We start from the raw sequence: 24,453 nt of genomic DNA on the forward strand, positions 1-24,453 counted from the left end.
CACAACTTTAGGTAAAAATTCAAAAGAAGTTCGCAACACCGCCTTATCCTGATGAAAAATCAGAAAAGGAGACTCACAAGAAAGAGCAGATAATTCAGAAACTCTTCTGGCAGAAGAGATGGCCAAAAGGAACAAAACTTTCCAAGAAAGTAATTTAATGTCCAATGAATGCATAGGTTCAAACGGAGGAGCTTGAAGAGCTCCCAGAACCAAATTCAAACTCCAAGGAGGAGAAATTGACTTAATAACAGGTTTTATACGAACCAAAGCTTGTACAAAACAATGAATATCAGGAAGAATAGCAATCTTTCTGTGAAAAAGAACAGAAAGAGCAGAGATTTGTCCTTTCAAAGAACTTGCGGACAAACCCTTATCTAAACCATCCTGAAGAAACTGTAAAATTCTCGGTATTCTAAAAGAATGCCAAGAAAAATGATGAGAAAGACACCAAGAAATATAAGTCTTCCAGACTCTATAATATATCTCTCGAGATACAGATTTACGAGCCTGTAACATAGTATTAATCACAGAGTCAGAGAAACCTCTTTGACCAAGAATCAAGCGTTCAATCTCCATACCTTTAAATTTAAGGATTTCAGATCCTGATGGAAAAAAGGACCTTGTGACAGAAGGTCTGGTCTTAACGGAAGAGTCCACGGTTGGCAAGAGGCCATCCGGACAAGATCCAAATACCATACCAAAACTTGTTTGGCCATGCTGGAGCTACCAGCAGAACAAACGAGCATTCCTTCAGAATCTTGGAGATTACTCTTGGAAGAAGAACTAGAGGCGGAAAGATATAGGCAGGATGATACTTCCAAGGAAGTGATAATGCATCCACTGCCTCCGCCTGAGGATCCCGGGATCTGGACAGATACCTGGGAAGTTTCTTGTTTAGATGGGACGCCATCAGATCTATTTCTGGAAGTTCCCACATTTGAACAATCTGAAGAAATACCTCTGGGTGAAGAGACCATTCGCCCGGATGCAACGTTTGGCGACTGAGATAATCCGCTTCCCAATTGTCTATACCTGGGATATGAACCGCAGAGATTAGACAGGAGCTGGATTCCGCCCAAACCAAAATTCGAGATACTTCTTTCATAGCCAGAGGACTGTGAGTCCCTCCTTGATGATTGATGTATGCCACAGTTGTGACATTGTCTGTCTGAAAACAAATGAACGATTCTCTCTTCAGAAGAGGCCAAAACTGAAGAGCTCTGAAAATTGCACGGAGTTCCAAAATATTGATCGGTAATCTCACCTCCTGAGATTCCCAAACTCCTTGTGCCGTCAGAGATCCCCACACAGCTCCCCAACCTGTGAGACTTGCATCTGTTGAAATTACAGTCCAGGTCGGAAGCACAAAAGATGCCCCCTGAATTAAACGATGGTGATCTGTCCACCATGTTAGAGAGTGTCGAACAATCGGTTTTAAAGATATTAATTGAGATATCTTCGTGTAATCCTTGCACCATTGCTTCAGCATACAGAGCTGAAGAGGTCGCATGTGAAAACGAGCAAAGGGGATCGCGTCCGATGCAGCAGTCATAAGACCTAGAATTTCCATGCATAAGGCTACCGAAGGGAATGATTGTGACTGAAGGTTTCGACAAGCTGCAATCAATTTTAGACGTCTCTTGTCTGTTAAAGACAGAGTCATGGACACTGAATCCATCTGGAAACCCAGAAAGGTTACCCTTGTCTGAGGAATCAAAGAACTTTTTGGTAAATTGATCCTCCAACCATGATCTTGAAGAAACAACACAAGTCGATTCGTATGAGATTCTGCTAAATGTAAAGACTGAGCAAGTACCAAGATATCGTCCAAATAAGGAAATACCACAATACCCTGTTCTCTGATTACAGACAGAAGGGCACCGAGAACCTTTGTAAAAATTCTTGGAGCTGTAGCTAGGCCAAACGGCAGAGCCACAAACTGGTAATGCTTGTCCAGAAAAGAGAATCTCAGGAACTGATAATGATCTGGATGAATCGGAATATGCAGATATGCATCCTGTAAATCTATTGTGGACATATAATTCCCTTGCTAAACAAAAGGCAAGATAGTCCTTACAGTTACCATCTTGAACGTTGGTATTCTTACATAACGATTCAATATTTTTAGATCCAGAACTGGTCTGAAGGAATTCTCCTTCTTTGGTACAATGAAGAGATTTGAATAAAACCCCATCCCCTGTTCCAGAACTGGAACTGGCATAATTACTCCAGTCAACTCTAGATCTGAAACACATTTCAGAAATGCTTGAGCTTTTACTGGATTTACTGGGACACGGGAAAGAAAAAATCTCTTTGCAGGAGGTCTCATCTTGAAACCAATTCTGTACCCTTCTGAAACAATGCTCTGAATCCAAAGATTGTGAACAGAATTGATCCAAATTTCCTTGAAAAAAACGTAACCTGCCCCCTACCAGCTGAGCTGGAATGAGGGCCGCACCTTCATGTGGACTTAGAAGCAGGCTTTGCCTTTCTAGCTGGCTTGGATTTATTCCAGACTGGAGATGGTTTCCAAACTGAAACTGCTCCTGAGGATGAAGGATCAGGCTTTTGTTCTTTGTTGAAACGAAAGGAACGAAAACGATTATTAGCCCTGCTTTTACCTTTAGATTTTTTATCCTGTGGTAAAAAAGTTCCTTTCCCACCAGTAACAGTTGAAATAATGGAATCCAACTGAGAACCAAATAATTTGTTACCCTGGAAAGAAATGGAAAGTAAAGTTGATTTAGAAGCCATATCAGCATTCCAAGTTTTAAGCCATAAAGCTCTTCTAGCTAAAATAGCTAGAGACATAAACCTGACATCAACTCTGATAATATCAAAAATGGCATCACAGATAAAATTATTAGCATGCTGTAGAAGAATAATAATATCATGAGAATCATGATGTGTTACTTGTTGCGCTAAAGTTTCCAACCAGAAAGTTGAAGCTGCAGCAACATCAGCCAAAGATATAGCAGGTCTAAGAAGATTACCTGAACACAGATAAGCTTTTCTTAGAAAGGATTCAATTTTCCTATCTAAAGGATCCTTAAACGAAGTACCATCTGACGTAGGAATAGTAGTACGTTTAGCAAGGGTAGAAATAGCCCCATCAACTTTAGGGATTTTGTCCCAAAATTCTAATCTGTCAGACGGCACAGGATATAATCGCTTAAAACGTTTAGAAGGAGTAAATGAATTACCCAATTTATCCCATTCTTTGGAAATTACTGCAGAAATAGCATTAGGAACAGGAAAAACTTCTGGAATAACCACAGGAGCTTTAAATACCTTATCCAAACGTTTAGAATTAGTATCAAGAGGACCAGAATCCTCTATTTCTAAAGCAATTAGTACTTCTTTAAGTAAAGAACGAATAAATTCCATTTTAAATAAATATGAAGATTTATCAGCATCAACCTCTGAGACAGAATCAGAATCAGAATGATGATGTTCATTTAAAAATTCATCTGTAGGGAGAGAAGTTTTAAAAGATTTTTTACGTTTACTAGAAGGAGAAATAACAGACATAGCCTTCTTTATGGATTCAGAAATAAAATCTCTTATATTATCAGGAACATTCTGCACCTTAGATGTTGAAGGAACTGCAACAGGCAATGGTACTTTACTAAAGGAAATATTATCTGCTTTAACAAGTTTGTCATGACAATCAATACAAACAACAGCTGGAGGAATAGCTACCAAAAGTTTACAGCAGATACACTTAGCTTTGGTAGATCCAGCACTAGACAGCGATTTTCCTGTAGTATCTTCTGACTCAGATGCAACGTGAGACATCTTGCAATATGTAAGAGAAAAAACAACATATATATATATATATATATATAAAGCAAAAATTGATCAAATTCCTTAAATGACAGTTTCAGGAATGGGAAAAAATGCCAAAGAACAAGCTTCTAGCAACCAGAAGCAATGAAAAATGAGACTTAAATAATGTGGAGACAAAAGCGACGCCCATATTTTTTTCGCGCCAATAAGACGCCCACATTATTTGGCGCCAAAATGACGCCACATCCGGAACGCCGACATCTTTGGCGCAAAATAACGTCAAAAAAATGACGCAACTTCCGGCGACACGTATGACGCCGGAAACGGAAACTAATTTTTGCGCCAAAAAAGTCCGCGCCAAGAATGACGCAATAAAATGAAGCATTTTCAGCCCCCGCGAGCCTAACAGCCCACAGGGAAGAGTCAAATTTTTGAAGGTAAGAAAAAATGATTAAATCAAATGCATTATCCCAAATATGAAACTGACTGTCTGAAAATAAGGAAAGTTGAACATTCTGAGTCAAGGCAAATAAATGTTTGAATACATATATTTAGAACTTTATAAACAAAGTGCCCAACCATAGCTTAGAGTGTCACAGAAAATAAGATTTACTTACCCCAGGACACTCATCTACATGTTTGTAGAAAGCCAAACCAGTACTGAAACGAGAATCAGCAGAGGTAATGGTATATATAAGAGTATATCGTCGATCTGAAAAGGGAGGTAAGAGATGAATCTCTACGACCGATAACAGAGAACCTATGAAATAGACCCCGTAGAAGGAGATCACTGCATTCAAATAGGCAATACTCTCCTCACATCCCTCTGACATTCACTGCACGCTGAGAGGAAAACCGGGCTCCAACTTGCTGCGGAGCGCATATCAACGTAGAATCTAGCACAAACTTACTTCACCACCTCCATCGGAGGCAAAGTTTGTAAAACTGAATTGTGGGTGTGGTGAGGGGTGTATTTATAGGCATTTTGAGGTTTGGGAAACTTTGCCCCTCCTGGTAGGAATGTATATCCCATACGTCACTAGCTCATGGACTCTTGCTAATTACATGAAAGAAATAGCATTTATGAGGTCAAGCACTGATGATGGATGAGAAGGTGAGGCTCCCAATCAGCATTCCAATGCATACTAAAGGTGTTTAATGGGGTTGAGGTCAGAGCTCTGTGATGGCTACTCAAGTTCCTCCACACTAAACTCATGTTCATACAGGCACAGGCATGCTATAAATGGAAAGGGCCTTCTCCAAACTGTTGCCACAAAGTTGAAAGCACCCAATTGTCAAATGTATTTGTATCTTGTAGAATTGAACTTACCCTTCACTGGAACTTAGTGGCCTAGCCCAAAACCCAATGGACAGAGCAAAACCATTATCCTTCCTCCACACCCAGTTTTTTCATCAGACTGCCAGATAGTTAAGTGTGATTCATGTCTCCAGAGAACATGTTTCAACTGCTCCAGAATCAAAATGGCGATGTGCTTGGCAATGGAAACCCATTTCATGTAGCAAATCATACCAATTGAGTATTAAAAGGCAACTAAATACAGTAGATTTGCATAAACAACAAATGCATGATAAAAAAGACAATACAATAGCACTTAGTCTAAACTTCAAATAAGTAGATTTTTTCTGACCAATTTCAAAGTTATGTCTATTTCCACCCCTCTGTATCATGTGACATCCAATCACAAATGCATACACATATATTCTGTGACTTCTTGCACATGCTCAGTAAATTGGAAAGTTGTTTAAAATTGCATGCTCTATCTGAATCAAAGTCTAATTTGATTAGAAAATATGCATTTGCAATGCTTAAACAGATTATTTTTTTTACCAGAGAAAAGGAGGTGTAATCATTGAAACAAATTATAAACATACACCAACGCTGCTCCCTTCTACCTATCCTCTCTAATCAACAAGTATACTCCAGCCCGCCCACTAAGATCCAACAATGACCTGCTCCTTGCATCTTCAACTTTCACTAGCAAAAAAATATGAGTGCGCTTACAAGCTTATAATAAACTAGCGCTTCGACTCTCACCTCTTCCCATGCTAGACTGCAGGACTTCTGTCGTGCAGCACCTACCCTCTGTAACACTCTCCCTTGTGCTGTCAGACTTTCCCCTAATCCCAGAAGCAGAACTTATTTTCACTTTCTGCAATGAGATTTTTTGTAGTAAAAAAATGTTCTGCAGGTCATTTTGAAATAAAATTTAGTTTTAGTGTGTGTGTGCGTGTGCGCGTGTATGTATATATATGTAAGATAGAAATTTGTTAATACCCTAGGCCATTCGGGTGAGAGGACCAACCCCTAGATGACAAGCTCCCTTCCCCACAAATACCTCTAAACTATGGAATAATGAAGTAAACATTTATTAAGCATATATGAGGCATCAATAATGCCTCAAAAAAGCTCACAAAAATCCAAAATGTAATCAGATAGTTAACCCTGAAAATGAATACAGAATTAATTATATACTAGACACATATGTGTCTAGTATATAATTAATTCTGAATTCATTTTCAGGGTTACAATTACAAAATCCACCAATGACCATTGGGTAATAATAGAAGCCTGATAATACTTCTGATAGTCCCACATGTGGTATAGATATTAGTAATCACTGATCCAAGTGAAAATCAAAGTTCCATCAAAAGCACAGTCACAGCCAAATAATGTAGCTTGAAGCAGGGTAAGTAATTGGTTAATCCCCCAAAAATTAGCGTGGCAGCACAGTCAAGCAAGGTATGGTAGCGTCTTTGCGGGCGTATAGTCAAATGTCACAACCGTATACAACCACAATCCGCACTGTCAGGTTCCTCACCTCTTCGGATGGTATCCTAGACAGCTAACACATATCTTCTACCCCTTGGGTGCTACCTTCTGAGAGACGTACCCTCACTCAAGGAACCCAATCACAGGGCGTGTAGTGTAGGTCGTTAGTAGACAAATTCCACAACGGTTTTTCCCCGCTGCAATTTCCACTTACTTTGAAATTCCTGTGGTGTGCCAAAACAGACGCCTTTCTCTCCTCCTCATACCTTGCTACTGCTGGTGTGAAGATTAATTGCGCTCTGAAGTGGTACCAGAATATCACCAAAACTGCCAAGGGTGGATAAGGACAGCCCGGCCGGCCTAACCGTTTTGAAAGCATGCAGTACATGTGAGATGTGACACTGAGAAGTGCCTCCCTTTCATCCCCAGCCTGAGCCTCTTAACATATTAACTACGTGCCTGCCTGCCCCAGTGCCAACTCAGTAAAAACACGATTCAACACTAATCAATAATACCGAATTAGTGCACTCACTGCTCAAGTCAACACCAAGCACCTACACGATAAGCCGACACAGCAATAGGGAACGGAGTTTCAAACAGCTGCAGTAATAGAAAGCTAGTACACTTACCTCGCAGTCACAGACCATCACAGAGTAGATAGTGTGAAAGGAAGCCGTTCTGGCGGGTAAAAGTAACAATAATATTGCATCTAAAAAGTATCAATTTTCAGGAGCAGAGCAGCCAATAATTGCAAAGTACTGCACTAAAATGTGCTGCTTGTCAATTTGAAAGCACTGCACTGGCCAGAAAAAAAATAAAATCCTGTTGAAGAAAATGCTCTGCTTAACAGACCTGCCCGTTCTTACTGCTTGCAGGCTCCAGTTTCTGCGATAAGATTACACTATGTTCTGCCTTGGGGCCCCTAATCTTTCTTCATTTATAGTAAATGCTCCCTGAAGACTTTTGTTGTTCAGAGAAGCCTACCACCCAATTAAGTAATAAATTACTTCCACTTACATAATATTCCCCTATCTAACTCTGTATTAACTTCTTCTCACTCTTGCAGTCCTCATCTTCTGTTTCCCAACTTCCTACCCTTCAAGATTTTAAGTTCCCACAGGAATAGGGCCCTCAATTCCTCCTGTCTTTAACAAGTTTTATTTAAATGTACCCATGGACAGTGCTGCTAAATATGTTGGCGCTTCATTAATAAAGTATAATAGTAAAATAATTAAAAAGCAAACGTTATAACTTTTTAAAGATTCATACAAAACTATTATGTATATAACAAATCTAAATATATTGGTGAAAACTTGCACCCCACACCCCCGTTAAGCAGCATAAAGGAAACATGGTAGTCAACTACTGAGAAACAAAATTAATTATGTTAAACTTTGCTATGTAAACCTTAATTGAAGGTAATAAAGCAGTCACATGATGGGATAGTGCAGGAATAAAATGTATATCCCTCCAATCCTTATTGAACTAAGGAATATGTTGTTATCATAAATGGTAAGTCATTAAGTAGAGGTACTAGTAAAATTAAGCCGGACATTGAGCCAGTAATGGTTATTTGGGTTGTCCGTCTTAGCTTACCAGCATGAGACCTGCTTATAGGGCTAATAGTGTACCCGGGGGGGGGGGGGAGGGGGGGGAACAAGCCCCTTTAAACTATCTATTCATAAAATATATGGCGTTATGGCCGACTGAACAACATTATATATTGATCCTGTAAAAAAGTACCTTGGAGGTAGCACCTACTACAACTACCAGCTGATCTGTGCTCCTGGATAATTTGACATACATAACTACATATCAGCAGGGTGTAGGTGGGACTAAATTGTATTTCGGACATGAGCATTTTCAAATATTCAGCATTCATTTGTGTAAATACTATAAGGCAATATCTTAAAGGGATAGTAAAGTCCAAAGTAAAACTTTCATGATTCAGATAGGGCATGTGATTTTAAACAACTTTCTAATTTACTTTTATCATCAAATTTGCTCTGTTCTTTTGGTATTCTTCGTTGAAAGCTAAACCTAGGTAGGCTTATATGCTAATTTCTAAGCCCTTGAAAGCCGCCTCTCATTTGAATGCATTTTAAAGTTTTTCACATCTAGACGGTGTTAGGTCATGTGTTTCATATAAATAACATTGTGTTCATGCAAGTGGAACTATTTAAGAATCAGCACCAATTGCCTAAAATGCAAGTCTGTCAAAATATCTGAGACAAGGAGGCAGTCTGCAGAATCTTAGATACAAGGTAATTACAGAGGTAAAAAAAAGTATATTTCTATAACCGTGTTGGTTGAGAAACACAGTATGTACAGATACAGATATAAATATACAGTGTACACTAATTGTCATATAACTGCATATAACAGACCAATTGTCTTTTTAAAAAATACAATTTTGGGTGTTTTCTATCCCTTTAATGTAAGTAAGTCCTTGACAAAAAGAAAAAGAAAAAAAAGAAGTAGATTAAAGGACCATTAAACTTGACATTTCAACAACGTATAAAATGTTTAATTATTCAATATTTATTTTGCTGCCTTTTGCTGTAAAATACATCTAAAAATTGTGCTCGTCTCACTTTCTGCTTAAGGGAAAAGATAAGGGGAGGCTTCCATAGTATTTCTCAACTGTTCGAATGCTATATCTGAATATTAGTTTGTGATTGGTTAGCAAGGATTCTTTTGTCCTGGGGGACAAATTAGTGAAATGAATAAACATAAAACAATATACAGGCAGTCCCCGGGTTACGAACATCCGACTTACGTACAACTCGCACTTACGAACGGGCCTGTACAGCAATAAACACTTACTGATGTGTTCAGTGCTGCTCGGTCCTGGGGGAAACAAAAGTGTACCTAAACATCACCGAGAGTGCTGTTGCTCCGTGCCGTCGCTCCTATGTGTTATCAAGGGATTCCCTCCTCAAGTCGGCTCATCGCCTGCGTAAGAACTGACGTCTGCACTCGCCGGTCACATGACCTGTACACACCCCTCTTTTCATTGGTCTGTGGATGCGTCTCCCTAGAAGAACTCTGTGGGGGGTAGTTATCAACGTGTCAACTTTCCTGCCTTCGCCGGCCCAATACGCCTGTCTAAGCTCGCCTACCATCGCCGCCGCGGACCTGAAAAAATTTGCCTAAGTTATCAATAAATCTCTCAAAAAGCCGTGCACCAAGTACGGGGCGATGAGCAGCGGACTGTGAGAGTTATCACTCATCCGATCTCGCTGCTCTTCGGCTTTTTTACAGCTTTATTGCTAGCCTGTCACTAAGCACCAACACTAAACTACACTGTTCTACCCCCTATACCGGAGCCCCCCGCAACTCAATAAAGTTACTAACCCCTAAACCGCCGCTCCTAGACCACGCCGCAACCTACATTATACCTAGTAACCCCTATCCTGCCCCCCCTATACCGCCGCCCTCTATAAAAGTTATTAACCCCTATCCTGCTGATCCCGCACCTCGCCGCAACTAAATAGTTTAACCCCTAAACCGCTGCTCCCGGACCCTGCCGCAACCTATATTAAACTTATTAACCCCTAATCTGCCCCCCCACACCGTCGCCACCTATAATACATTTATTAACCCCTATCCTGCCCCCCCTACACCGCCGCCACTGTAATACATTTATTAACCCCTAAACCTAAGTCTAACACTAACCCTAACACCCCCCCTAACTTAAATATTAATTAAATAAATCTAAATAATATTTCTATTATTAACTAAATTATTCCTATTTAAAACTAAATACTTACCTGTAAAATAAACCCTAAGATAGCTACAATATAATTAATAATTACATTGTAGCTATTTTAGGATTTATATTTATTTTACAGGTAACTTTGTATTTATTTTAGCTAGTTAGAATAGTTATTAAATAGTTATTAACTATTTAATAACTACCTAGCTAAAAGAAATACAAAATTACCTGTAAAATAAATCCTAACCTAAGTTACAATTAAACCTAACACTACACTATCATTAAATTAATTAAATAAATTAGCTACAAATAACTACAATTAAATACAATTACATAAACTAACTAAAGTACAAAAAATAAAAAAAGCTAAGTTACAAAAAATAAAGTTACAAACATTTAAAAAAATATTACAACAATTTTAAAGCTAATTACACCTAATCTAAGCCCCCTAATAAAATAACAAAGCCCCCCAAAATAAAAAAATTCCCTACCCTATTCTACATTAAAAAAAGTTCAAAGCTCTTTTACCTTACCAGCCCTTAAAAGGGCCTTTTGTGGGGCATGCCCCAAAGAAAACTGCTCTTTTGCCTGTAAAAGAAAAATACAACCCCCCCAACATTAAAACCCACCACCCACATACCCCTAATCTAACCCAAACCCCCCTTAAAATAACCTAACACTAATCCCCTGAAGATCATCCTACCTTGAGTCGTCTTCACTCAGCCGAGCCACCGATGGAACGGAGGAGGAGATCCGGAGCGGCAGAAGTGATCCTCCAAGGGGCGCTGAAGAAGTCTTCCATCAGGGCGATGTCATCTTCCAAGCGGGGTCTTCAATCTTCTTTCTTCAGGATCCATCTTCATCCCGCCGACGCGGAACATCCTTCTTTCCCGACGGACTACCGACGAATGAGGGCTCCTTTAAGGGACGTCATCCAAGATGGCGTCCCTTCAATTCCGATTGGCTGATAGGATTCTATCAGCCAATCGGAATTAAGGTAGGAAAAATCTTATTGGCTGATTGAATCAGCCAATCAGATTGAAGTTCAATCCGATTGGCTGATCCAATCAGATTGAGCTTGCATTCTATTGGCTGTTCCGATCAGCCAATAGAATGCGAGCTCAATCTGATTGGCTGTATTTTTCTTTTACAGGCAAAAGAGCAGTTTTCTTTGGGGCATGCCCCACAAAAGGCCCTTTTAAGGGCTGGTAAGGTAAAAGAGTTTTGAACTTTTTTAATGTAGAATAGGGTAGGGAATTTTTTATTTTGGGGGGCTTTGTTATTTTATTAGGGGGCTTAGATTAGGTGTAATTAGCTTAAAATTGTTGTAATATTTTTTTAAATGTATGTAACTTTTTTTTATTTTTTGTACTTTAGTTAGTTTATGTAATTGTATTTAATTGTAGTTATTTTAGTTAATTTATTTAATTAATGTAATGATAGTGTAGTGTTAGGTTTAATTGTAACTTAGGTTAGGATTTATTTTACAGGTAATTTTGTATTTCTTTTAGCTAGGTAGTTATTAAATAGTTAATAACTAATAACTCTTCTAACTAGCTAAAATAAATACAAAGTTACCTGTAAAATAAATATAAATCCTAAAATAGCTACAATGTAATTATTAATTACATTGTAGCTATCTTAGGGTTTATTTTACAGGTAAGTATTTAGTTTTAAATTGAAATAATTTATTAAAGTATAGTGTAGTGTTAGGTGTAATTGTAACTTAGGTTAAGATTTATTTTACAGGTAAATTTCAGTTTATTTTAGCTAGGTAAGCTATTAAAAATAGTTAATAACTATTTAATAGCTATTGTACCTAGTTAAAATAAATTGAAAGTTACCTGTAAAATAAAAATAAATCCTAAGATAGCTACAATATACCAAGATTGTTTAAGGTTGTACTGCAATATTTGAAAATGTTTGTTTAAGGTTGTAGTGTACAATACTGTACTGTACAATACCTGTATTTGAAAATGTTTAAGCATTTATATGCACAGTTAAAAATAAATAATATATTAAGACAAACATCTGTCCAAGTTGCATTTCCTGAGTAGAACGCCATTCAATTTAGTTCTGGTGAGTATGGTATGGGGTTAGAGCCACTTGAGGTTTCACTGCTGTCTGTATCCTCATTAGAAAGATTGTTTGGCTAGAGTTTCACCTAAAAAAAGTGCCTGTTCTGACTTACATACAGATTCAACTTAAGAACAAACCTAAAGTCCCTATCTTGTACGTAACCCAGGGACTGCCTGTACTCATTTGACAAAATAAAGCTGCAGTTTTCATAGCACAATTATTCTCAGATATGAAGGTTCAAAATCATGAAGTTTACATTTTGTGTTTAGTGGTCCTTGAAGCACAAAAGAAAGGAGACAGAAAATATGAGGAAAAAAAAAAAGTCAGAGAAACTTTTAAAAAACCAGCAGGATGATTAATGAAAAGGAGTAGAAAGTGGCTAGGTACAACAGCTCAAAAACAGGTTATATCTTATGTAGTTTTTTTTTTTTTTTTTAAATAAATGGACATGTATGGGTAATTAAAATTTCATCCAGGCTTGTACGTTTTTGCAGTTGCTTGTCTGGTGGGCAAGTAGGTTGTTTGATAATTATAAGCCCTGCAAACCATTTAAAGGATTCATGCTACAACATGCAATTTGGAATATGGCCCAACATGTTTTTTAATAGTGTGCATGGGCCTAATTCCACTAGTCATCAGCAACATTATTCAGTGGTCTTTACAGACAAGAACATTCCCTGTCTGTCTGACAGAACATAGAGAGTGTATCATCGTTATGCAGATGGCATGCAAATATACATATAAGGATATGTATATTTGCATGTCATCTGCATAACAATGATAGCCGAGACCATGTTGCCTTAAGATATATCCCATTGTAAACATTTACCTGCAAATAACAAAGATGATATGGTGCACTAAGGGACCCTACATGTTAGGAGGTAGGCACAGAGGAGCCTACTCCGAATTACACTCTCTAGGTTCTGTCAGACAGAAACAATTTCAAGCATCTTAGGACTCCTGAAGGCAGTTTAGTAAGATTTTATGTTCCACAGTGTCAGATGCAGTCAGATGCCTAATGCTCCTGAAGAAACAATGAGACCTACTTATCAAGCAGTCAACTTACTTGCATTCGACGGCACCAATACGCTCGCCTAACATTGTGGCCGCGGACCTGAATACGTTCTCCATATTTAACAAAAAAGCTGTCAAAAAGCCGTGCACCAAGTATGGGGCGATGAGCAGCGGACTGTTGTTAACTAACAGTCATCCATCTCGCTGCTATTCGGCTTTTTCACAGCTTTATTTGTATACTGTCACTAAACACAGCCACTATACTAAACTGTTTAACCCCTATCCCGCCACAACTAAATAAAATTATTAACCCCTAAACCGCCGCTCCCGGAGCCCACCGCAACTCTAATAAACTTATTAACCCCTATCCCGCCGATCCCGGAGCCCATCGCAACTAACTAAAGGTATTAACCCCTAAACCTCTGGCCTCCCACATCACTACCACTTACTAAAACCTATTAACCCCTAAACCGCCAGCCCCCACACATCGCCATAAACTAAATTAACCTATTAACCCCTAAACCTAACAACCCGCTAACTTTATATTAAATATTAACTCATCCCTATCTTATAATAAATTTAACCTTACCTTTAGATTTAAATTAAACTATATTAAACTAATAATTAACCTACCCTAACTATTATACTAAAATGACAAACTATATTAAACTAATAATTAATCTACCCTATTATACTAAAATTAAATTAAACAATTAATCTATCCTAACTATTATACTAAAATTACATTCAACTATATTAAACTAATAATTAATCTACCCTAACTGTTATACTAAAACTACATTAAACTACAAATTAAATTAACTATATTATATATTTAAACACCTAACCCTACTCAAATAATTTAAATCTACAATAAAAAATTACAAAGTTACAAAAAAACTAACAACTAAGTTACAAAAAAATAAAAAACACTAAGTTACAAAAAGAAAACACTAAGTTACACAAAATAAAAAATAAATGATCAGATATTTAAACTAATTACACCTAATCTAAGAGCCCTATGAAAATAAAAAAAAAACCAAAATAAAAAAAAATACCCTAACCTACAATATACTACCAGTGGCCCTTAAAAGGGCCTTTTGCGGGGCATTGCCCCAAAGAAATCAGCTCTTTTACCTGTAAATAAAAAATACAAATACCCCCCAACAGTAAAACCCACCACCCACATAACTAACACCCCCAAATAAAAACCTAACTAAAAAACCTAAGTTCCCCATTGCCCTGAAAAGGGAATTTGTATGGGCATTGCCCTTAAAAGGGCATTTAGCTCTTTTTCAAAAGCCCAAACCCTAATCTAGAAATAAAAGCCACCCAATAAACCCTTTAAAAATCCTAACACTAACCCCCGAAGATCCATTTAAAGTTTCTGAAGAGCCGACATCCATCCTCAACGAAGCAGCAGAAGTCTTCATAGGTCTCCGTCCAAGCGGCCGAAGTCTTCATCCAAGCCCGCAGAAGTCTTCACCCAGACGGCATCTTCTATCTTCATCCATACGGCGCGGCTCCATCTTCAAGACATCCGATGCGGAGCATCCCCTTCTTACAACGTTTTCTTCGGAATGAAGGTTCCTTTAACCCTTTGAGTGCTAAGCACTTTCCCATCTGGGTGCTAAGGTTTTCTTAAAGGGGCTTTTATTTAATAATTTTTAAAAATATTTTTTTTTAACTTTTTTATTTATTTATTTCAGATCCCCAAGACTTACACCATTGGAAAGGTTAGGCGATTACCTTTCCAACGGTGGGTCTTAGGGGTCTGTAGCTGCTTAGATGCCTGAGATACAGGCTTCTAAGCAGCATGCCCCCTGCTCCTATATTTAACATTGTTAATGTTAAATAAAGTTGCGCGTTGACGTCATCACGTTTATTGCGCGTGATGTCACCACGCAAAACGGAAGCCCCGGCGATGCCTTTCATTATGCAGAACCGATCGCCAGGGTAGGAGCGGGTGGGAGCCCCCAGATCTCCCTCAAGTTGGGAGAGTGCTAGTGATGGCTCCGAGCCGTCATTAGCACCAGAGTGGGAAACTCTGTGACGGCTCAGAGCCGTCATTAGCACTCTAGGGGTTAAATGACGTCATCCGAGATGGCGCCCCTTAGATTCCGATTGGCTGATAGAATTCTATCAGCCAATCGGAATCTAAGGGACGCCATCTTGGATGACGTCATTTAAAGGAACCTTCATTCCGAAGAAGACGTTGTAAGAAGAGGATGCTCCGCGTCGGATGTTTTGAAGATGGAGTCGCTCCGCGCCAGATGGATGAAGATAGAAGATGCCGTCTGGGTGAAGACTTCTGCCGCTTCGTTGAGGATGGATGTCGGCTCTTCAGAAACTGTAAGTTGATCTTCGGAGGTTAGTGTTAGGATTTTTTAAGGGTGGGTTTTATTTTTAGATTAGGGTTTGGGCTTTTGAAAAAGAGCTAAATGCCCTTTTAAGGGCAATGCCCATACTAATGCCCTTTTCAGGGTAATGGGGAGCTTAGGATTTTTTAGTTAGGTTTTTATTTGGGGGGGTTGGTTGTGTGGGGTGGTGGGTTTTACTGTTGGGGGGGGTATTTGTATTTTTTATTTACAGGTAAAAGAGCTGATTTCTTTGGGGCAATGCCCCGCAAAAGGCCCTTTTAAGGGCCATTGGTAGTTTATTGTAGGTTAGGGTTTTTTTTTTTATTTGGGGGGGCTTTTTTTATTTTCGTATGGCTCTTAGATAAGGTGTAATTAGTTTAAATATCTCATAATTTATTTTGTGTAACTTAGTTAGGTAGGGTTAGGTGTTTAAATATATAATATAGTTAATTTAATTTGTAGTCTAATGTAGTTTTAGTATAATAGTTAGGGTAGATTAATTATTAGTTTACTATAGTTTAATTTAAATCTAAAAGGTACGTTTAAATGTATTATAAGATAGGGATGAGTTAATATTTAATGTAAAGTTAAGGGGTTGTTGGGTTTAGGGGTTAATAGATTAATTTATTTTATGGCGATGTGGAGGGCTGGCAGTTTAGGGGTTAATAGGTTTAGTAAATGCTAGTGATGTGGGAGGCCAGGGGTTTAGGGGTTAATACATTTATTTAGTTGCGGTGGGCTCCGGGAGCGGCGGAATAGGGGTTAATAACTTTATGTAGGTGGTGGCGGGGCAGCAGATTAGGGGTTAATAAGCATAATGTAGGTGGTGGCGGTGTCGGGGCGGCAGATTAGGGGTTAATAATATTATGTAGGTGGCGGCAGGTTAGGGGTGTTTAGACTCGGGGCTTATGTTAGGGTGTTAGGTGTAAAAAAGTAGTCAGATAGTGTCGAATTTGCATTCGGAACATCTGTAATGACGTAAGCATCGATCTGTGTCGTACTGAGACCGGCGGATTGTATGTTACGTCCCCAGTTTCAACTTTTGCCGGTCTGTAGGCTTTGATAACTAAGGGGAATCAGGCTCTCCACAATTACGCTGCGGAATTCCAGCGTATTTGCGGTTGACATCTTGATAAGTAGGCCTCAATGAGTAAATGTCTTGCTAATCTCCTGGGGAGGATGAACGTCAATTGGTTAAAACTAAACCTAGACAAAGGATTTAACCTCTTGCAACGGTAACATTTTTTTTCACTGTAAGAGCAATAAAATTGTGAAACTCATTACCAAAGGAGGTAGTGAATGCCAATACCCTAGATACATTTAAAAATTGTTTGGATACATTTCTGGCTAGAAACGAAATTCAAGGATATGATTGCTTTTATTAAATGGGTCACCTTTTAGTGGGATTAATTTAAGATCAACTGGAGCTTTTTTTTGTAAGCATATTAGATTTGTATAGGCTGAACTTGATGAACTTCTGTCTTTTTTCAACCTCATCTACTATGTTACTATGTAAAGCAGATGTACTTGTGATGGGAGGAGACTGCATGATGACACTTCAACAAGGTCAATAAATTGCTCTAGAATGTGAAGGCTCAAAACTAAAAACATCAGAACTTCAGAAATATTGATGTGATGCTTGACAGTGCACTTTTCCTGAAACATCATACATCAAGCCAGAGTCCAAGCTTCACGCTTTCGATTATAAAATACATCCAGGATCAAGTACTTGATTTCTGCAGAGGATCAATGCTTTGATAACATTGTGTCTGGAACTAACGCAATGCACTTTTATATGGTCTCCCAGTGAAGCTACTCTATCGCCTTTCATTGGTACAAAATGCTGCAGCAAGGCTAACTAGTCAAAATTTTGCCATGTAACACCGATCTTCCGTTCCCTACATTAATTGCTAATAAAATGTTGAATACTATTCAAGATTGACCTGCTATCCTAAAAAGCTTTGCAAAAATTGGGGAATAGGCTATTTAAACGAGCTTGTGGTAAAAAGTTTTGATTTTAACTAATGGCAACTGTGTGCAGCTGGGGTGTAGTCAGTCTGCTAGCAATGCCTTCTCTTTCAACTTAGAACATCTGTGTCAGTATCCTCATGCCGTGCAGAGTCTCAGCTGTTGCTTGCACATTTATTTATAAAATATTTTACCAGGAAGGATACATTGAGATTTCTCTCGTTTTCAAGTATGTCCTGGGATCACAAAACATTGCATTGATACAATAGGGTACAATAAAATACAAAAACAATAATAATACACAATATATGCAAACATTTAACATAGAGCAGGTACGAAATATTTAATCAACCATGACAGGAGCATTCTGTTTTGAGATATGTATAGAGGGATCTCTTAAAGGACCGGTCATTCCGTTTTTATTGTGAATAGATTGTGTGATGGATGTGTTGAGGCATTTAATATTGCCATCTTCCAAATTGTGAGTTTTGCTATTTTTGTAAGTAATAAATATTTTTTTCCATTTAAAATAAATCTCTTGAATATATGAGCTTGTTGTCTAACTTCCTTCAAAAGAGTGCTGAATTCCCTGTCTTTCCTTGGGATTATTGTATTTGAATTATCTACATTATTTTCTTTTGATCTTTAATATTATATTGGTATAACAGTCTGCACCATCTGTCTTATATAGACTGACTGTAAAAATTGTACACACTTACTTACAACAGCTCCTAGCCATTATTCATTCACAACATATTTTATTACTAATGGCAAGAGAATATCTCTTTTTCCACATCACCTTACCTTTTTACTGCAGAGATCACCAATAAAAAATTGCACCCGCTCATTCTGAAATCCCTGACGAATATCAAACACATTGACAGAGTATCCTTTATCTAACAAACGCTCCACCATATGTTGTCCTAAAAAACCACTACCGCCAATTACTGTGCATTTTTTGCTGGCCTGGAAAAAATATATAAAAATGAATGAAAGAAGGAAACCAAAAGGAAAGAAATAGTAATCAAAATATAATTAATATTAAACTAATGCTGAATATACAGTATAGTGTTTGACTAATAACAGATCAGTTACTGCATATATCTAATTTAGGGTAAAATTTAGGACACCGCACATTTTTAAAACTTTGTCAAATTTATTTTCTAATAATTTATTTATTCTTTTTTCTCGTATTTAATTAATTGACAGCAGTTTCTTTTCAGAAAACATTGCTGTGTCCTACAAACACCAGTTCGTATAATTCAAGGGATAGTAAAGTCAAAATAAAATTTTCATGACTCAGAGAGGATATGATATTATACAACCTTTCTAATTAACTTATATAAAAGGGTTAACTGAGGTAAAACAGTGTATAAAAATAATTGTAAAAGAAGCTTATAAGTATTTTAATAAAATTTCCAAAAATCTGCAAAATTACTTAGTTTAGTGTTGCCAAGTATAGCCTGCTCCATCCCCCTTATCAGTGTCCTACTCCAAACCCTGTGGTATCCATGTAACAAAGTGTGCATGTGAGGATATTTACTTATGCAAGTAAGGGGGGGGTGGTAGGGGTTGAGGACGAAGATCAGATACTGCTATTGTTTGTTGCAAAGAGGCTTGATGGTTTCCAATAAGATAATGTCACATGTTTTGTGGAAGCTTTAGTCAGGTGTCATGTGATTGCTTGCTGCAACCAAAACTATACCTAAATTAAAGGGGATAATTGGGTTTAAAACAGTAACCGTTTTGCAACTAAGCTTTGGCTGCATTATATGTTTAGAAACTTATGTTAGTTCATACTGTTTTATGTCCCTTTAATGATCAGTTTGGTTTGCTCTCTTGGTTTTAGGCTCAGGAGCTGCAAATACACTACTGGTAGCTAGCCGAACACATCAAGTGATCAAATGATGATAGACATACCTAGGTATGCTCATGAACAAAGGATGCCAAGAAAAAGAACCAATCTGATAATAAAAATAATTAGGAAAGTTGTTTAAAATTGAATGCTCTATTTCCACCATGAAAGTTTAATTTTGAATTTACGGTCGCTTTCAAGAAAACACACAGAGGTAAAGAGACTTTTTATATACAAAAGCTGGGAGATATCTGGTTCACATATTTGTAATAAGATAGCAAGAGAATGAAGAAAAAATGATAATGGGGTAATTTTTAAAGTTGCTTAAAATTCCATGCTCTATCTGAATCATGAAAGAAAAAAATTGAGGTTCAGTGTCCCTTTAATCACTTGAAAGAGTACAGAACATGTTGCAATAAATGATTAAATCTCTTAAAGAAAACCAAAAAAGAAAAAGATCTTACTGGTCTTAATCGTGTTGCCATTTCCGTGAGACACCTAAAAAACAAAAACATTACAAGCTATATTTATCAAGTGATGTGTTGCATTTCTATAAAAGTTAATAAAATGTCTGTAGAAGATCGCACATCAATGCTGCTGTTTGAAATTCCTCCTCTTCCACTAAATAGGGGCTCCACATAAAGCACGTTTACCTACAAAGGCCACCAAGTCAGCCTTATCCTTTGTCATATGAATGAAGCCTTATCTAGACTATAATCGCGTTTGTAAAGCGTCAGTTGCCGTTGGCAGTTGCGCACGCATCCTCAAAGGAATGTTGGATGCGCGCGAAGCCACCTCAGCGCGAGACAGCTTCAGGTGCTCCAACTCTCAGCTGTAACATAACAGCTGAGAGCTGGAGCTCCTGAAGCTTCAGGCATCTGCCGCATATGGAGCCAGAGCACGACCGATGCTCCGCCTCCATATGAGGCTAGATGCCTGATCATTACAGACGGTGACACTGTGTGTGTCGCCCCCCCTCTCTTTTGCAAAAGAGGGGGGGGGGAGAGAGCAAAAGGGATGGTGAAAGAATCCACCTGGATGGATTTTTCACCACCCTGCCCCTTTTGGAATCCACCTGGATGCAACGTAAGCATTCAGGTGGATTCCAAAAATGGCAGGGTGGTGAAAGTATCCACCTGGATGCAGCGTAACCTGGAATATATAAAAAATAAAAAATGCAACTAAAGATCTGCAAGAAGGTAAAAATCTGACATCTGTAGCTCGACATTTCTTGAAAAGACACAATTCCAAACAGTCTGATCTGAAATGCTTTGGGATCCAGAAAATACATTTGGGCATAAGGGGTGGCAATGTAGAGAATGTCCTACTCAGAGCGGAGAGCAAATGGATCTTTCTTTTGAATTCAGTTCAACCGTATGGATTAAATGAAGTAAATAATTTTACTCCTTTCTTGTAAAAACAGATTGTCTATGTAAGGTAGACAGCAAATCATAGAAACCTTATTTTTTTCACGTTACACCAAAACACACTTATACACTAAGTCACTGGATAAGTGCTAGTGCACTAACTTCAAACACCACTCAACATGATTTTTATTATGATTTATCAACGCACCCATATTATGTTAATAAATCTTTTTCTCATATCTCTTTTATAAGACTAAAATTATTATTACACAAGTAATTGCACTCCTCAGGGGTCTATAAATCCCCCATGTTCACAATATAAGCACACATTAATTCTAGTTAGGTTTGAGGTTATAATTTAAACACTTCCCCTCTCCTTCCATGTTCTATTCCTTATTTTTATTTATTAATCTTTTCAATGTTTGCAATCACGATTTAACACGTTACTTCACATTATAGTCATCCCCATACCGCATATTTAGCAGATTAGGCTTCACACAGATCACAATCCCGGGTACAGTTCTGATTTTACCTCTATCAGACCTATCAATATGATAAATATAATAACATCTCAGGATAAGCCAATTGAAAATAGTATGTCATAACAATACAAACTTATGTACAGAGTCACTGTGGTTAACATAATATTAGCCACCTCTGTTAACATATTTGGCAAATAAAAACTATTTCGAACAGGTTAACTATACCATCTTTGCATCATTATCTAGTATCAGGTTTGGGAACGAATTCAAGAATAAGCTTGCAATTAGAATCAAATAAACCGCTCTAACAGTAGAATTCAGATGCGTCTCTACACGTCAATCATGAGCTCATCTCATATCATTGGTCTGAATTACAACACACGCCTATTGGGGGCGTGTTTCCAACGGCCTTAAAAAGCCGCGAATATTGCGGCGCGTTCACCTTTGAAAAAGCAACGTTAAGTTGCGAAACATGTTAGGGACGATAGGGCAATGGTGAGGAGTCCTAGGAGCTCCTGTGTTTTTAGACAGCCTTAAGCTACCGCAAATTACTGTAGTCAGCCACGGTTTCACTTAATAATGGACACTCAGATTTAATCATGTGTTAATATATGGTGCTGGTACCGAATATTGTTACAAGTACTATCCCTCCTATAATAGCTAACTTTAATATGTAAAATACACAAAGACTGAATAATAGAATTTTGTTTGGGGCTATTTCCTAATAATTTAAAATCAACCTCGAGTTGCACTGGGTATACATTCACGATACCGCTTGTTGTAAGATAGCTCTATTTTATAAAACCAAGGTGCACAAAGTATATTTAGAGCGCTATTATATTAGCCTTGGGTTAGATTATTAAGTGCAGCTTGATCACGTAAGCATAATTTCCGCCGTTTATACGGCTTATACAACAGAGCAGTGCATAAACCTAATCTGTGGTAATCCTGGTTGTATGCAAGGTGGAATGTACACAGACTAGTATAATTAGCTGCGAGTGTGGAAATCCAAACGAACAGTAGGTTTAACTCCATAGACTCACAATACAAGCGGAATTTTTGTACATCTATCTGCTAAAACTCTGGTGTCACTGAGAACAGCTACTTCTCATTGTACTAAGAAACTACACTATTTAATCACCGGTACACTGTGAGTTATCCAAATAGGTACTCAATTAAATCTGTGATGATAGGAACAAATAAGCTCCATTGTTGTAACATATAAGATTATTTAACTGCCGCATCACAGAGAGCTACTTAAACTGGCATTAAGAAACTGTGAGCAGATAAATTTCACCCAAGTTCGTTCATAACATAAAAACTATGTATGATTCACAAGTCGTGTAATATACCACTCAGGCATATCCTGAACTACAGCTTTAGCAGAGAAACCAAACACATAAAAGTCTATTCAGTTGAACAACGATACACATTGTTTCAATAAACATAAATTGTATTATAATTCAGTTCAATTATTTATATACAATTTAAAAGCACTTATGTAAGTTAGCTTTAGATACTGTGGAGGGAATAGTCTACATTTTAATCTTTTGGTAGGCAACTGCTAATAGAAAAGCGGAGTTATTTTGAACAAGTTAAGAGATTTTATTTAGAATCCTAATAATAAGTGGGGTATATATAATCTCAGCTGGAAACAAGCAGAAATATTTAAAATTATATACCCACTGTTCAATTCTAATCAAGCTTCGCATAGAAAGATATATTACTATGGAGACATAAAGAATACATTATATACTTAATTCTTACATAAGAATTGGTAACTTTGGACACAGATAATTTGGTGTATCAGATCTCCAGATACAAGTATATAGCAGTCCTTACTCCAGCCCACATTTAACACTAAAGTACTAGGAGCAATAACCTGAACTTGTACTTATTTGCTGACATCAATAAAATCGGTGCTTAAGTGTGATTTTAAGTGTATTCCTATTTTAAACGTAACCCAATAAAAGTTATATTTTAATTTGCAATCTGTTTTCTCCCCTTCCACATATTCCTTAGGGAATAATTTGTATCATCCAGTTAGACTTAATTTACTTTTAGACCTAGGAGTGCTAGAAGTGTATACTTTCTCTCTCTTTGCTAAATACGGTTTTATACACAGCACCCACATCCTGACAAACTATTGAATAAGTGTAGGAATCAAGGTCTCATACGTTAGTAGTGCCATTGGTATCTTTTCAAATTCCAAGGATTCTTTCACCACCCTGCCATTTTTGGAATCCACCTGAATGCTTATGTTGCATCCAGGTGGATTCCAAAAGGGGCAGGGTGGTGAAAAACCCATTCCGAAAATGGAAGGGTGGTTCCGTCACCACAATAGACTGCCCTCTGGGCAGGCTTTCCCACTAGTATATCACATAGATGCTGAAAATATCCTTTATTTAAAATAGTTATAGCTACAGAAGTACCTAAGCACTTCTAGAAAAAAAGAAACAATTTGTAACTCTAGATGGCGCCAAAAGATTAAAACTGTACCACAAAATGACACTTCAATTTTAAAACCATTATTTAGAAATACCTGTACCACTTTCTGTCTCAAAAATGACAGTCCTATCATGTTCTTATTATTGCACCGGCCAAATTTACCTGAAATTACCCTCAGCAAGATGCTGTCAAAACTAGTGTCATGACATTTACTGCCAGCTGGTTTCAAGCTAAGGCCATTCATTCTTCTACATGAAATTAACATACAAATGCATTTTCAGCAGCGCGACGCTTCTACGCGTATTTAAAATTTTCTTAGAGGTTTCATATTTGCCTGAGATTTCAGCTTTGCTATCATTGCTTTTGCTTTCAATACCAACCTGCTCTCATGAATAATATTGGAATAGTACTTCTTGCTCTTCGTACCTTGGTGATAGCGGTCCTTCACCTCAGACTCACAGATAACATACCTTACAATGGTCTGATTATCAGCAGAGTTCGGCCGGGACACTCTGATTGGCAGAACGTAACCAGACGTGGCCAATAGAAAGCGTGGACTTTCGCCCGTTACCTATGGCTACA

General features: G+C 37.8%; 1 protein-coding gene across 3 annotated transcripts in view; it reads right to left on the bottom strand.

Moving 5' to 3' along the window:
* NSDHL (NAD(P) dependent steroid dehydrogenase-like) overlaps positions 1 to 24,453 on the bottom strand; it is a 74,158-nt gene that overhangs the window by 36,188 nt on the left and 13,517 nt on the right. Inside the window, exons 1-3 of one of the 3 annotated variants that reach the window (XM_053699444.1) lie at positions 24,342 to 24,388; positions 20,039 to 20,072; positions 18,524 to 18,685 (exon numbers count right to left, since the gene is read on the bottom strand). In XM_053699444.1, the coding sequence (XP_053555419.1) occupies positions 18,524 to 18,685; positions 20,039 to 20,059 (183 nt within the window). In that variant the 5' untranslated portion in view covers positions 20,060 to 20,072; positions 24,342 to 24,388. Of the gene's footprint in view, positions 1 to 18,523; positions 18,686 to 20,038; positions 20,073 to 24,251; positions 24,389 to 24,453 lie in introns of those variants that run through there. The other 2 variants (XM_053699443.1, XM_053699445.1) reach the window with 2 other exon arrangements.

The sequence above is a fragment of the Bombina bombina genome, chromosome 1 (genome assembly GCF_027579735.1).
Source record: "Bombina bombina isolate aBomBom1 chromosome 1, aBomBom1.pri, whole genome shotgun sequence".
NCBI classification, from domain to species: Eukaryota; Metazoa; Chordata; class Amphibia; order Anura; family Bombinatoridae; genus Bombina; species Bombina bombina.